Below are 15,843 nucleotides of genomic sequence, written 5' to 3' on the forward strand. Positions count from 1 at the left end.
CGGGTGCCATATGCTGCAGTGAATATCCTTGAAAGAGGCATGCAACACTTTGTTGCAGGCCCTATTTGTACACTGTATATTTATTTGTATGATATCCACTAGCCTCTCCCAATCTGATACACTCCAGAAATCTTGTACTACAACTGGAACTGATGGGAGTTTTAATACAAAATATCTGGAAGACACCAGCTTGGGACAGGCAGATGGACACATTCATTTTACTTTACTGGTACCTGCTCCCATCTTCCAGGATGAGGTGGAATGGGATTTTTAAAATGCAAGTTCCCAAAGGAGAGGTCACATCTCATTCAAGTTCAAGTTCTTCCCCCTACCACAATGGCAGCTACCCCCAATCTATATTCCCCAAGCTCTAAGGCTGCATTCTTTCATTTCAGCCTAGTTTGGAAAGTAAGGATATTTTAATGCCATTATTTAGGGTAGTTCATACCGCCTTGTTTTAAGTGAGCAGATTTATGTATCAACCGGTCTGATTTAAAATTAATATAATTAGAATTAGCTGTTAGGAGCAATTATTATATATTGCAAACTTAGGTGGAACAATATCTATTACTTCTTCAAGGACTCTTTCTTCAGTTAGATCATTCACGGGACTGAACTGGAATTTTAAGGCATATTTAATTATCTTTTATGATTGCATTTGTGCCTCGTTTCCCCCCTCCCCAGTTATCATAAATTAAATATCTACTTATATTAAAAAGAGAGTTTCATGCATGCAAAATGAGATGCAATTTCATTTTTTAATTTTATTGTTTAAAAATTACGTTGGCTAAAGCAATTAAATCATTCTGTTGAAGAAATGTATCTTTTTGAATGCAAATGCGCATACGATATGTGCTTGCTCAGAAACACCCTGTATATTTTGGGATTGTCTTTGATATTTGTCATTTATTTAGTTCCCTTGCACAGTGAAGCTGACAGCCAAGCCGTTTTAAGACATCAATCTATGCTTTCAGAGTCACAAGTATTTCTGGTGCACAGCTGTCTACAGCTTTTGCAATGTCTGTTGGATGTTATCTGGAGAAAGATAGCATTTGTAGGCCACATTAAAATTCAGAATTTGTTAAATATACAAGTAATTTTGTTTGGGGGTCCCAGTGGTTTTCTTACTAATAATTGAAAAAATGCAAATGAGTGCAACTAATCAGTGGATTGGCCAGCAGTACTACCCAGCTATCTGCCGTAATGAATTAAAAATGCATCACGTCCAGATAAGTAAATTACTTTAAATGGGATGAGGTGGAAAAATGAAGGAATGGAGAAAATAGATTCTTCCTCCCCGCCCTTTCTAAACTTAAAACATGCCTTTGAGTCATGGCTACATACCAAGAGAAGTGATTTTATTATGCTTCCTTGCAAAACGCTCTAGTAATTTGATTTTACCAATATAAGTTTCTCTTCTAGTACACTGTTAATGACTCAGACTTGGTTTAAACATACATTGAGATGAGATGAGAATTAACTGGTAGAACCCTTAAGTGCCAGAAAAGCCTGTAGCACATTTTTGTGTTTTTATTTTTTCTGCTTGGAGGAACAGGCTGAATATCACCCTGACGGGCTAGTTTTCATACTTGCAGGGGGTTTTTGGGGGGTGGGGGTTAAATGTAGAGCACTTAAATGAGACACTCCCTGCCAGGTGGTGCCATAGTTCAGTCAACTATTTCAGGATCAATTCATTCTACAGCATGGGTGGATTCAGTCAGAAAGAGGGATGGCTGCAAATGAATCCCCTAGTTTGAATTTCACCTCTGACAATGAATTCTGGAGGGGGGGAGCCTTAGGTAAGCCATTGTTATCTCTGCCTGAGCACCTGAACTGCGGCATGGGAAGAATAAATACCAGCCTGTCTTATACAAGGCACTTTTAGGTTGTTCAAAAAGCTGCATTTCATGTGCTGTAAGCTGTGATTCTCAATCCTAGACATGGCTGCAGGTTTGATTGTCGCAGGGAACTCTTACGTGGCCTACGGGCGGTGTCTATAGTCCGCTTCAGGAATTGTGTATAACAGATTGCACGGCCATGCCTTTGATTCCACTTTATGACTCCTTCCAGATTTCCCTTGCTCTGGTATAGAACATCTTTAGGATAGTGGGGATGTTTGGAATTCCAAGAATTTCCATGGGCGCTCATCACAAAATGGCTGCCACGCAGGGCATTACAGGGCACACCATGGATTCCGCATCTAAAAGAGACGACCCCAAAATACTTTTTGGAATTATCAGGAGAGAGTAGGAGTGGTGTTCAGCTATTTTTCCCCACGAACACAAGGTTTAGTACTAGCTCCAGAGCCTTTCCCCTCTCTCTTACCCCTGGGCAACCTCTGTGCCATCTGCAAATCTGCTTCCGAGGGCTGCAGAGGGGGACCCAAAATAGATTTAGGGGGTGTGGATGGAGGAGATATTCTGCTCATTCCATTGTGCAAGGAGAAACCTTTGTGCTGATAAACGTTCACCTTCACACCGTGTTGAATACAGGCTAAGATCTCCTACTTGAGGGACTCTCTGTTCCTTCCCGGGTCTGATGGTAGCTGTTTGCATATAACATAATCTCCTTTTCAAATGCAAGCCATTGTTTCTTTGCTATTATAGCTGTCATAACAATGTAACAAAACTCTTTATTCCTTGTTGCCGTCTGCAGCTTCCCCCACCCGCACTTGCCCAGGAGTTGTGATGCTCGCTCATGTAAATGCAGGCCCTCTTCCTCTGCTGCAAGCTCCAGTCACGTTCACACTCCCAGTAGTCAGTGCAGTGCATAAAATCAAATCCCTTAAAAGTTCTAAAGAGCAATACACGTGCACAACAAAAAGGGGTGTGCTAGTGTGCTACTGGGGCTAATTCAGAAGTTTCAGGTGTGTTGGCCCCACACAAGCATTGCAATGTTGCACAAAAGCTGCTGAAATTTTGTGAGTCTCATCCGAACCATTTTTAAAAAATCATATTGGAAGTGTTTCCCCAAGTCTAGCTCAGTACTGTTTACACCGACTGGTAGCAGCTCTCCAACATTTTGTGCAGGGGATAAGTGAAGCGGCTATTAGCCCCAAGTTGTGGGGCCACCCCTTACTGGAGCTAAGCAGTTCTGGGTCTGTTTGGCAGCTGGATATAAGGTTACTGCCTGGGAACCACATGTACTTTGCCTTTGGTTTCATGATGAAGGAAAGGCAGGATAGAAAATGTAAGTCCAGGGAATAGTAATGATGGCTGCCCATTTCCATTTGGTACACCAGCTGAGACCCTAGCTGCCCATGCGCTGTCTTGCCAGTGCTGCATGCCCTGGTTATCTCCCACTTGGACTACTGCAATGTGCTCTATGTAGGGCTACCTTCGAAGGTGACTCGAAAACTACAACTATTCCAGAATGAGGCAGCCAGACTGGTGACTGGGACTGTCAGGACCCCTAAAGGATCTGCACTGGCTCCCATTATGTTTCCAAGCACAATTCAAATGTTGGTGCTGACCTTTAAAGCCCTAAACCATCTCAGCCCTGTATACCTGAAGGAGTGTCTCCACCCCCATCCTCCAGCCTGGACCCTGAGGTCCAGGTCCAAGGGCCTTCTGGTGGTTCCCTCACTGCGAGAAGTGAGTTTATAGGGAACCAGGCACAGGGCCTTCTTGGCAGTGGCTCCCACCTTGTGGAATGCCCTCCCATCAGATGTCAAGGAAATAAACAACTATCTGACTTTTAGAAGACATCTGAAGGGAAGTCTTAAATGTTTAATGTTTCACTGCGTTTGATGTTTTAGTTTGTTGGAAGCTCCCCAGAGTGGCTGGGGCAACACAGCCAGATGGGTGGGGGTATAAAAAAAAATATTATTATTATCATCGTCATCATCAGAGGCACCATGCACCTGAATATCAGCCATAGGGGAACAACATCAGGAAATGGCCCGATGTTTGTCTTCATAGAAACATTGGATTGGGTGTTGTGGGAAACAGGACATGAGATCATATATGCCACTAGCCTGACCCAGCAAGGCTGTGTGAAGTGGGATCACAGCCTGTGCATTCCATGTGGGTCCTTATCTCACATTGCCCAAACACATAAATTACTATAGTACATGGGATATTAGTCATGCTGGCCACATGACCCGGAAAGCTATCTGTGGACAAATGCCAGATCCTTCGGCCTGAAGTGAGATGAGCGCTGCATCCCATAGTCAAGTTTGACTGGACTTAACCATCCAGGGGTCCTTTACCCTTTCTTACCTTCCTACAGATTCCCATTTCAAGGCAAAATGTCTTCATGGATGATCCTTAGCATATGCATATTGCCTTTGTTCAGTCTAGGCTTTCCATGGCCCACCCATACAGGGTTTCTTCTGCATCAGCCCTCTTTGACCCCTGTTATCCCCTCCACAAGGCAAAATCTCTTTACCAGGAGGGCTAGGTAGACTCAGGGATGGGGCGAGGGCTCCCAGTTTGACACATGCCCAGCTTGAAGCCCCATTCAAGGCCTCGTATCATGTCTGTTTCTTTTTTCTTTTCCAATTAATATACCATCATTTTGGGACCACTCCTTCCTTGGCTGTCAAGTCAAGCCAGTTGCCTTCAGCAAATGTACCAGGCCTCAGAAGAATATTTTAAAGGTACAAGTCTTGCTGCCCGTCTGCTCCCTCTCTGCTCTGACACCCAGCGCTTGTTGCGAACGAGCCATTCAACAGCCTGCAATGTTTGATGGCAGATCTCAGTGGTAATTTAAAATATCCTAATTTAATAGCGTATGATCGGCTATTTGCCAACAAACACGCAAGTTGCGTCGTAAATCACGCCGCGGAATGGTACAAGACCATTATACCGGGCGATATATCACAGCTCTCTGTTGAGTTGGCATGTTGTTGCCATTATAATGTTACTATCCATCTTAAAACTTGTTTTTCTTTCCGAAAGGGAAAGATGGAAAATAAGCGTCTGTTTGTGTGGGAAGGGGGGAAATGTTCTTGAATCTGGAGATTAAAAATTAATTACCAATCTGAGGGATGCATGACGATGAATCATTTTAACCAATTAATTTAAAGTCCTCATAATTGTTGGTACTGTAGGTAGGTTAGTTTTTCTCTTTCTCTGCCCCGCTGAATATATCTATGTCTGTGAGGAACTCTGGCACTATATGGACTTTTAAAAAAATGTTATTATAGCTTGGCAGCAGGACTTTACAGCAGGAATGTGGGAACCCAAGGTACAGGGCCAAATGAAACCCTCCAGACCTATGTAAATGGCCCACAGGACTCTGCCCAGGCATTGAGCCATGCCTTGAGCCAACCCACTTTTACACCCTCCTGGCAGTGGCATATCGTGTGTTGTCAGTGCCTGGGGCAACGTGGAGGGGGTGGGGTGGGAGGGAGGGAATTGAACAGAGTACACATGCGCATTCAACTGCCTAATGGCACCTGTGTCACCCAGGAGATCGCAGCTGCAGAGATAAGAAAAGAAGAGTTGTTCCATTGTCTGGTGAGGTCACTTACTGGAGAGGCCGTTTTCAGTAGTGCCCAGCAACAAAAGTGTGCAGCTGTATTGAGGCAGCACCGGGTGTTGAAATTTTGCACCCCTAGCAAGCACCCCTGTTATACCCCCCATACTACAGCGCTGCTGTCTGAGATGTGTCCTTCAACTCTGAGAATGCCTCTTGCTTCCCTGTTTGTTAAGAATGCTGAGACTTGTTTGGAAATCCCTGTTCCCCTCACACAGCTACAGGTTTTCAGAGTGGTTAAACAATTCATCTTCCCAGGGAACTCTAGGAATTGTAAATTTGTGGGGGAAATAGGGGCCTCCCCACTGCTCTCAGCAGCCTTAATGTAACTCAAAGAGTCTTTGAGGGAAGAGGCCATGACCGTTCAGAGTAAAACCATACTGTATTCAGTGCATGGGGCCTTTGGCAGTTCTGCTCACCCTCATGATGTGCAGGAGGGAGCAGCAAATTATTTGGTCTGTGAACAGAACTGACGATCATGTGGCAAAGTCAAGAATCTAAAGATATAGGGAACCAGAGCTAACTGGTATTGCCAGCTCTAGTTTGGTCAGAGGTACCTCAAGACCTTCCATGTGCATATTTGCTAAGTTTGCATCCTGCATAAGTGTTCACAGTTATGTTGTGACTTGAACCTCCTGTTTCAATTGCTGTTTTAACTGCTGCAAGTGCTTTACTGCATATTTTTAATGTGGGTGTTTATTTTTTTTGATAAATTGCATACTGCATATTTTAATTATGTGTGATTATATTTTTTCACAACTGGTTTTCACAACTTAGAAGCTTTCTTGGCAATTCAGTGGTATATAAATGTAATCCTCATAATCTCAACTGGGTGGGATATTTTCTGGGTTTAATGCAAATATGTGCAGGGGGGTGTCAATAAGTCATTTTGTAAATTGCTTTGAATTGCCCCCACCCCCCAAAAGAGTGACTAATAAATTTAGTAAAATAAAATTCCCATCAACTTGGGGGGAAGACCCTTCAAAAAAAAATTGGGGGGGGGGGCAAAAGAACATCGTCACCCAGGAGTTGATGCCTATGCTGCTTACTGCTGAATCCAAACAAATGTCAATTAGGTTTTCTGTAGATTGACATTTGTTCCAATTCAGCAGTAGAATAATAAAATCACAGTGTGGGAAGGGAGCCTGAGAATATTCAGCTGTCCCTTATGGGGGTCAAACCAACTGAGCCGTGGGTTTTCCTGGGGAAAGTAGCAGGTCAAAATTAAAACCTCTCGGAACGATGACTGCAAATCATGGGACAAATCACAACCACATCCTTCCAGCCAGCGATTTCAGGGTGGTTGGGAACAATACCTTTCAACCATCAAACGTTTGAGTAGACAGGAATGTTTTTAAATTCCTCCTGAAAATCCATAATGAGGGAGACAGACACATCTCACTAGTGGGCCATCTTCTGAGAAATGTTGTTACGTGCATTTGCCAGAATTGTGTCTGACTGTTCTAATATTACACATTCTAGCCATAAATGTTGTGAGTCAGGAACAGCATCTTAATATTCCAGGTTAATAACAGTCTGGGCATTGCATCAGTGTGTGGTTTCCTTTTTGCTTTAGAGCAAGCAAGATCAGGTTTTTGGTGGGCACATGCAATACTCTTCTTTACTGATCCAATTAACCTGGGAGAACGTCTACTCTCTTGCTCTGCATTGAAAATCACTAATGTATAATGAAATCATCAATCCATTGGCAATGGTGCATAAAAACGTTGGGAAACATCCATTATTCACGCTGTGCGAAGGCAGCTCCATGTGTATGGCAGAATGGCATATATCAGTCTGTATGTCTTTTATACAGAGGTTGTTTATGCACAATACCCTCTTCAGCAAGACAACCAGCTCTGCTCCGTGAGCATTACGTTCCTCCATCCCAGGCTGGCAATAACCCTCCTGTTGCTTCCTTTCCTTTTCCCTAGCTTGACAGTGCCACCTCCCTCATCCAAGCAGCTAAAAACCTGATGAATGCCGTGGTCCTTACTGTGAAAGCTTCCTACGTGGCTTCGACCAAATATCAGAAGGTCTACGGCACGGCTGCCGTCAACTCGCCTGTCGTGTCTTGGAAGATGAAGGCGCCAGAAAAGAAACCTCTAGTCAAGAGAGAAAAGCCGGAGGAATATCAGACAAGAGTGAGGAGAGGTTCTCAGAAGAAACACATTTCTCCGGTACAGGCTCTAAGTGAATTTAAAGCGATGGATTCCTTCTAATTCACTAGGCTTCAACCTTCGAGGGGTTTTCTATTTCCTTCCTTGTTTCTTTTTGTATGCGTACCTGCCGACTTGTATTCATCTGGCATGGGGGAGAAAAGAATAATGAAGCAGTTTCAATGTGCATGCAGCCCAAGACTCTATTAAAGTCATTAAACAGTCCACAGTTTCCCTTTCCAAAAGACACATGGCAATTCTTAAGTTAAATGGAGGTCCATCATGCTGACCTTTGTATTTCCCCCAAGAGCATAAAATAATGATAATAATAGGCTCCCCTCCCAAAAAAAATTGTATTGTAAGAACCGTGGTGGGGGACTGGGAGACAGTCAACTCTGAAGGGTGGAAAGCAAATCCTTAATGCATGCAAGAAACATTAGGTTGGCAGGTATATTTATAGATGGGAATCCTGGAAATGGTAGACCATAAAACCTGTATTGCTTTTGTTACAGTGTAATCATGTAACTAGCCAATATGCTTGGATGTGTGGCCCGGGTAATGAGACAATTTTAACTTTGAGTCATCTTCATTATGATATGTGGATTTTTAACCAAGATGATTAAAAAAAATAATAACAATTCCTTTAACTCGCATTTTCTTTCCTTTTTTGTTTCTAGTAGTGTTAATGATGATTCTGTTTCAACGATGATGACTTGAACAAAGTTTTTCTCTTTTTTAATTGTTTTCTTTTTGCCAACTGGATTCTTCTTTTCTGGTGGAGTATGAAGCACAACTTGGTGGTTGACATTGCCTTTTGTATTATTATAATTATATTATTATTATTAATATTATTATTATTAGAAATAGAAGAACCGGTGATGGAATGTGTAGAGACATGGAAACTGACACATGTGAGAATTTAGAGGCAAATGTGTAGGTGTAGCTTTGGATTACAAGGTATCTGATATACCGTCGTAACCGCTAACTCTCAATAAACTTATTTAACCTTGGAATTTGAAGTACGGCTCATAATGTTCAACATTTCTGTTGTTTAACTTTAAAATATCCTCCCATCCCAACCCTGTTCTCTGATATTGCACTTAAATTTGGCAGCTGGGCTGTCAAATTATTTTATATTGACATGTCAACTGGAGTCTTGGAAGACAAGAAGGAAATTGCTCCCTCTCCTCCTCCTAACTCTTGCCTAACCCATGGCTCTCCCATCTGAGTGTGAAAATCTGTGCCAATATAGTGAACAAGATCTCAGTTCTGTGCAAATGTGCTTGTGCAATGCCCGTGCAGAACTAGGAGTCACAGAAGTTGGCATTTTACTTTTCAAGGCTAAGGAATCAATTTCCAAGATCACTATGTTAAGGGATGGTGGAATCTGGGGTTCCTTAGAAGAAGAGGAAGAGTTTGAATTTGATATCCCGCTTTATCACTACCCAAAGGAGTCTCAAAGCAGCTAACAACCTCCTTTCCCTTCCTCCCCCACAACAAACACTCTGTGAGGTGAGTGGGGCTGAGAGACTTCACAAAAGTGTGACTGGCCCAAGGTCACCCAGCAACTGCATGTGGAGGAGCGGAGACGCGAACCCGGTTCACCATATTACGAGTCTACCGCTCTTAACCACTACACCACACTGGCTTACTATGTAGGTTGAAGAAACACAACACAATTCTGTAGCTGAATCTAAGTGAATCTGACTACAGTGGTGCCTCGCAAGACGAAAAGAATCCGTTCTGTGATTCTCTTCGTCTAGCGGTTTTTTCGTCTTGCAAAGCAAGCCCATTGACGGATTAGCGGATTAGTGCTATTAGCGGCTTTTAGCAGTTTATCTGCTGATCGGATCCGCTGATAAGCGGCTTAGCGGCTTAGAAAAAGGGGGGGGGGAACCAGCAGGAACTTGCAAGACATTGTCGTCTTGTGAAGCAAGCCCATAGGAAATTTGTTTTGCGAAGCACCTCCAAAACGGAAAACTCTTTCGTCTAGCGAGTTTTCCATCTTGCGAGGCATTTGTCTTGCGGGGCACCACTGTACCTAGATGGGAGATGATGTAGGAACCCTACATAAGGCGCTATGAGCTTGTTGGTGGACATGTGGGGTATCAATGCATCATTGCAAATCAGTATGCTTTTGATGGAGGCAGTGTGCCTCTGAGAACTAATTGTACTTCGGTCTTCCCTATGGGCAGCCCATAGATAACCACTTAACCACTGTGAGAATAGGATGCTAGACTAGATGGGCCTTTGATCCTATTCCGTTCTTAAATGTAGATTGGTCTAAAATGTCTCCGTCTATATTGCCCCTACAATGCAAATAACAAAAAAGTAAGGATGAAAATGCCATTGATGCTCAGCCAGGTCTGACAGTGCCCCAAGAACATCTTTCACTGCTTATGACAAAGTCCGTCTCCTTGGCAGCTGACATGCCTAATATTCCATTTCAGTGTGTGCTTTAAATTATCGCTGAGTTTCTGTAGGAAAGAAATAGACACCCATCACAAATACATGTCCCAGTGACAAAATTCATTATCGGATGTGATAACTTCAGCAGGTCCACAATAGGATTTTGGGTCTGCCTCTATTACAAACTACAGTTGGTACATTGATACCCAAACAGTGCCTTGTGCTGGCTAAGCACATTTGGATTGGGTTTTCCTTCTCTGCTGATATTTTTGGATGTTTCCTTGGATATGTTTTAATGTTGTGGCAATTGTTTTCCAAATTGCTTTCATGATTGTGATTCATTTTGTTGTTTCTTATGCTGTTCATCACTTTGAGTGCCACTGTGGCAGAGAATGGGGGACAGAAATTTAAAAATAAATGGGGGGGGGACTTCAGACGAAGACTAAAGCTGAACTACTTCCACCTTAGAGAGACACACAGTCCAAATAGTTAGATTTGATGCACTGGGTGGCTTCTGCACCTACTGAAGTTGATGGCAAAAGTAGACCCCAAAACTAATGGTGGAGCCAACATTGTGCTCCATACATATTATTTGTAAGGTGACACAGTGGGTAGGATCTAGACTAAAGTGAGTTGAGTTTAGGTCCCATTGAAATGAATGAGGCAAATTAATAATAACTTATGTCCGACTGATTTCAGTGGGAACTACAGTCAGCTAATTTAGTCTGGACCCACTCCTCGCATTTATAAGCATTTTGCCAGTCACAAAGGTAAGGGGCATATTAGCATTCATGCACCCTAATACCCCCCAAAATATTTCCCAAATGTGAAGAACCTTCCTCCAAGAGGCACACAATTAGCATGGCTTCATTGGGGGGTAGCAACCTCCATTTTCATCAAAACGTTTGAAGAAGCCTGCAGCCCAGCATCTTGTTTCTGACAGAGGCTTGTAAGATGCTTCTGAGAAGCACCCAAGCAGGGGCATGAATGCAAAAGCAGTTCCCCTTTTTGTATGCCACTTTGGAGCAAAATTACTTTTGTGTGTGGAAGCTCACATCAAATTGGCAGTTAGGCAGACTTTATTCAGTACTACCAGCCAGAGTCTAAAAAGGAATCCATATATAGCGCATACAGGGATTACCGTATTTTTCGCTCTATAACACGCAGATTTTTTCTCCTAAAAAGGAAGGGGAAATGTCTGTGCGTGTTATGCAGCGAATGTGTGGTCCCTGGAGCCAAAAAATTAGGCAAAAATCAAACCGCGCTTCACGGAGAAGGGAAGCCTTGAAAAGAGGAAGTGGGTGCTTTCCTGCATTCTGCCTCAGGGTCTTACTGCCCACCCGCCTCTGTTTCGTTGCTGTGTTTGCTGAAACGGAACAAAGAGCAGGGAAAGCCCCTCCCCTCCAGGCAAGCAGAGGGGAAAAGCAGAATGCCGTTCCTTCCTCTCTGTGCTCCGCTCCTTCCTCTCTGTGCTCCGGTGCTGCTGAAAACATGCAGGTGGGAGAGAGAGAGAGAGAGAGAGAGAGAGAGAGAGAGAGAGAGAGAGAGAGAGCTGGCTGGCTTGGGTGGGTGCGTGGGGGAAACTTTTGCCTTCCTTTCCTCCCTCCCGTTATACCCCACTCCTGCATTCTTAGCCCTTCTGTATTTTTCCTTCCCTCCCCACTTAAAATGTGGTTAAAAAGCATGGATCCACATGGATCCTAAGGATTTTTGCACTGGGTCACCCCAAATTCACCATCAGAGCACATAGCATGTCCATGGCTACAGCCTGCCCCCAAAAAATCATGCACCCACTGTTGCCTGGGGCTGCAATGGTGCAAAAATGTGGTTAAAAAGCATGGATCCACATGGATCTTTGCATTGGGTCACCCCCAAATTCACCACCAGAGAACATAGCATGTCAATGGCTACAGCCTGCCCCCCCAAAAAATCACGCACCCACTGTTGCCTGGGGCTGCAACGGTGCAAAAATGTGGTTAAAAAGCATGGATCCACATGGATCCTCAGGATCTTTGCATTGGGTCTCCCCCAAATTCACCACCAGAGAACATAGCATGTCCATGGCTACAGCCTGCCCCCCCCCAAATCACACACCCACTGTTGTCTGGGGCTGCAATGGTGCAAAAATGTGGTTACAAAGCATGGATCCACATGGATCCTCAGGATCTTTGCATTGGGTCAGCCCAAATTCACCATCAGATCACATGTCTGTGGCCACAGCATGAAGCACAAAAATGATACATCCAATGTTTCATTCAGAATGTTTTTTTCCCTTGTTTTCCTCCTCTAAAAACGATGTGATGTGCGTGTTATGGTCAGGTGCGTGTTATAGAGCGAAAAATACGGTATATATCATCTTAGTTTTTCCATCCTCTAGTCAACCACCCCAGCATCTCACCATCTCTTCTTCTAACCACAGTCCTTGGAAATACTTATTCAACCAACTTTTCTGCTAAATGTGCAGATCCCTCCTTGTACCTTATCAAGAGTTACTTTTCGTTCTAGCATTCAGCTTTGAGCTCCTCCTAAATTGGTCCTTGCAAGTTTTGTGGTCTGGTCGTGCTCTTATGTAGTGAGGCTGGCCTCAGCGATAATTTCTACCTCACCACCTGGGAACTGGAACACAGAGTTATAACTGCCTCTGATATGCATTTGGTATGGTTAATGGCCAGCCCTCCACAAATTCATTTGACCTTTTAAAGCAGGGTATAGGGCAGTGATCGCCAGACTTGGCTCCCCAGCTGTTTTGGGACTACAACTCCCATCATCCCTAGCTAACAGGATCAGTGGTCAGGGATGATGGGAACTGTAGTCCCAAAACAACTGGAGGGCCAAGTTTGGCCATCACTGGTACAGGGGAAGTGCTGTCCTTTGCAACTCCCACATGACAGCTAGGCTTATTAAAAAACCAGTCCCCATTCGCATGAATGAGACCACCACCAACTTTCAGGAGGGGGACAACTGTGGAGGGAAGGATTGACCTCCCCTCCACCCCAATGCACTGCCACCACCAGAAAGTTGTCCTCATGTGACAAGTAGACTTCGGGGGCGGGGAGGTCATATTAATGTAAGTGGGATCTTTTTGTTTCTGCTTCAACCATTATATGCCAGGGGGAAGTAGATGGGCAAATGAGTGGCCCATCACCAATGTTAGTTCTACCTACTTTTCACTCACTGTGGTATGCGGCTCCCAAATGTTTTCCCCAAAGGTCATGTGGACTTCCACCGTCACATGTGTCAGTGAATTCTGTTCCCCATTGCTTTAAGCCGGGGTCGGCAACCTAAAGCCCATGGGCCAGAAGCAGTCCATGGAGGCCATTTAACTGGCCCACAAGCCGCCCCCGAACCAAGCTGCCCTCTCGGTGAGTCCACACACTCTGTGCTAAACCGCGGCTCTGGAAATCACTTCTGCACATGCCCAGTCACCAGAAATCGCATCTGCGCATGCCCAGATGCCGAAAATTGCTTCTGCATAGGGGCAATTTTCGGCGTCTGGGCATGCACAGAAGCCATTTCCAGCGCCACGGACATGCACAGACGCCATTTCCAGACACTGTGCCAGTTTGGCCCATGAAGGATCTCCGCGGGAGTGATCCGGCCCATGCCCGGTAAGCCTTGCCGACCCCTGCTTTAAGCAGTCAGGGATGGGCAGTTATCTGGTATGTCCAGCAGGAGATGGGTTCAAGGCAGGATGTTCCCAGAAAGGGCTGCTGTGCTGAAACAGCAACTGACCAGATCTCTTCTTCAAAGACTCCTTTGACTCTCCTGGCTGTTGCATCATGGAGAGGATCAATGCCTCAAGGCCATAACCTGAGCACTCTGGCAGCCAATCACACTGGCAAAAGATGCAGCCTTTTCTCAACTCCCATAACTGCTAAGGCCACCCTCTACACACTGCTGGGATTCAGGAAAAGCTGCGCCTCCTCCAGTCTTTGCAGACTTTCTCCCTGGTAAGTGGCTGAGATGATGTCGCTCTTAAGCCAAAACCATGGAGCTTGGTTGGGAAATATTTAAAGGTCAGTCTACTCTCAGTCATCCCTGCTCTGTGCAATCTTCCCATACTGCTATAGATCTTGTCTCCCCTGAGAATTTATTTTTTAAAGAAAACTTGGCTCGGGGGTAAACAAAATCGGCACATCTGAATAAATGATCGCTGCAAAAGTGACAGCAAGTCGGCAATCCGGCAAGTTTGCAAACTGAAGGCAATGAAGAACTACACACAGTAAATTATTCAGTTCATCAAGAAAATTGTCTTTTCCGAGTGAGCTCTGCTTTAATGGGAAAATCTCTGTTCAGGAGCGGGGGGCGGGGGATCTTCGCAATATATAACAGGCCATCCAATTAATGTAATGAAGGAATATGCACTGTAGAATTATACAAAAATAAGTCTCTGTAATCAAATACAGAGATATATAAAAAACATGCTATAATCCACTTTTTTTTAGTCCTCAGAAGATGCAAATGAGCCAGACTCCAGATCTGCTTTCAGTGCTTCATATTTCCCTACAGTTCATTAATTCTCAAAACCATATCAGGCCATTAATAAGCTGCATATCAACTCTGCTTCTTGCAATCCTACTTCCTTCACAAGTACACCAATGGGATGCTACTGGTTTCGGCATAGCCATGTATCTCTTAATCATGAAGTCTTTGTAACGTTCCTAAATAGAACTTCTGTCCTTTTCCCTTGGAGATTCAGCCACTGAAAGACAATCTTGTCATGCCATGAGTGCAGACAACAGGCAAAAGGGTAAACTGCTTCCTTGGCCCCCAGCTCCAAAGATGCTGTTTGTGCCACTTCCCCTTTGGCAGGTTATTACATATTACAAAGTTTTGGATGGAAGAACGGTGTTTCTTTTTGGCTGCCTTCCCTACACGAGATCCTGTTTCCAACAGGCTTTAAAAGTCCTGGCATGCATTCTCCATGATGTGGCTGTTTCTTTCAGTTGGCTGGACATGTGGCAGAATGCATTGGACAAGCCTTATTGACAGCCTGTCAGATGTGGCCATTCCTTCTGATCTTGGTGAGCTGATCATCTCTCAAAAGATCATCCCTGATCTTTTGCCTTTATAAATTGAAAATGATCTCTTTTATTGCAACAGTCATACGTTGGCACAGGCAAGTTATATATGTATTAATTTGCAATATACAGCACCAACATTTAGAAGAAAGTATTGTGGCATAAGGGACGCGGGTGGCGCTGTGGGCTAAAGCCTCAGCGCCTAGGGCATGCCGATCGAAAGGTCGGCGGTTCGAATCCCCGCGGCGGGGTGCGCTCCCGCTGCTCGGTCCCAGCGCCTGCCCACCTAGCAGTTCGAAAGCACCCCCGGGGGCAAGTAGATAAATAGGTACCGCTTACCAGCGGGAAGGTAAACGGCGTTCCGTGTGCGGCTCTGGCTCGCCAGAGCAGCGTTCTCACGCTGGCCACGTGACCCGGAAGTGTCTGCGGACAGCGCTGGCCCCCGGCCAATAGATGTGAGATGGGCGCACAAACCCCAGAGTCTGTCAAGACTGGCCCGTTCGGGCAGGGGTACCTTTACCTTTACCTTTATTGTGGCATAAAATCAACAATAACATTAGGTCAATCAAACAGATGCAAAAGAAAAAAAAAATCACAAATGCATAGATCAGGTTAATGCATCAATACAGCGGAATCCACTCTCTAAAAAAAAACTTGGTGTTCCAGTAGTTTTTCAAGCCTGCAGTTCTATGGTTTGGCATTATCTCTGATAATGGGGGAAAACAGGCATTGGTTTTGAAACTCCTTTGATACAGATTTTTTCAGGGCTGCCC

The 15,843-nt window shown here is 44.5% G+C and overlaps 1 protein-coding gene across 3 annotated transcripts in view; it reads left to right on the forward strand.

Moving 5' to 3' along the window:
• CTNNA2 (catenin alpha 2) overlaps positions 1-8,653 on the forward strand; it is a 417,182-nt gene extending 408,529 nt beyond the window's left edge. For all 3 annotated transcript variants that reach the window (XM_082236383.1, XM_082236385.1, XM_082236386.1), the window contains one exon: positions 7,416-8,653. In XM_082236383.1, the coding sequence (XP_082092509.1) occupies positions 7,416-7,703 (288 nt within the window). In that variant the 3' untranslated portion in view covers positions 7,704-8,653. The remainder of the gene's footprint in view (positions 1-7,415) is intronic.
• The last annotated feature ends 7,190 nt before the right edge of the window (positions 8,654-15,843 follow it).

This window comes from Podarcis vaucheri (assembly GCF_965113315.1).
Source record: "Podarcis vaucheri genome assembly, chromosome: 9".
Classification (NCBI taxonomy): domain Eukaryota; kingdom Metazoa; phylum Chordata; class Lepidosauria; order Squamata; family Lacertidae; genus Podarcis; species Podarcis vaucheri.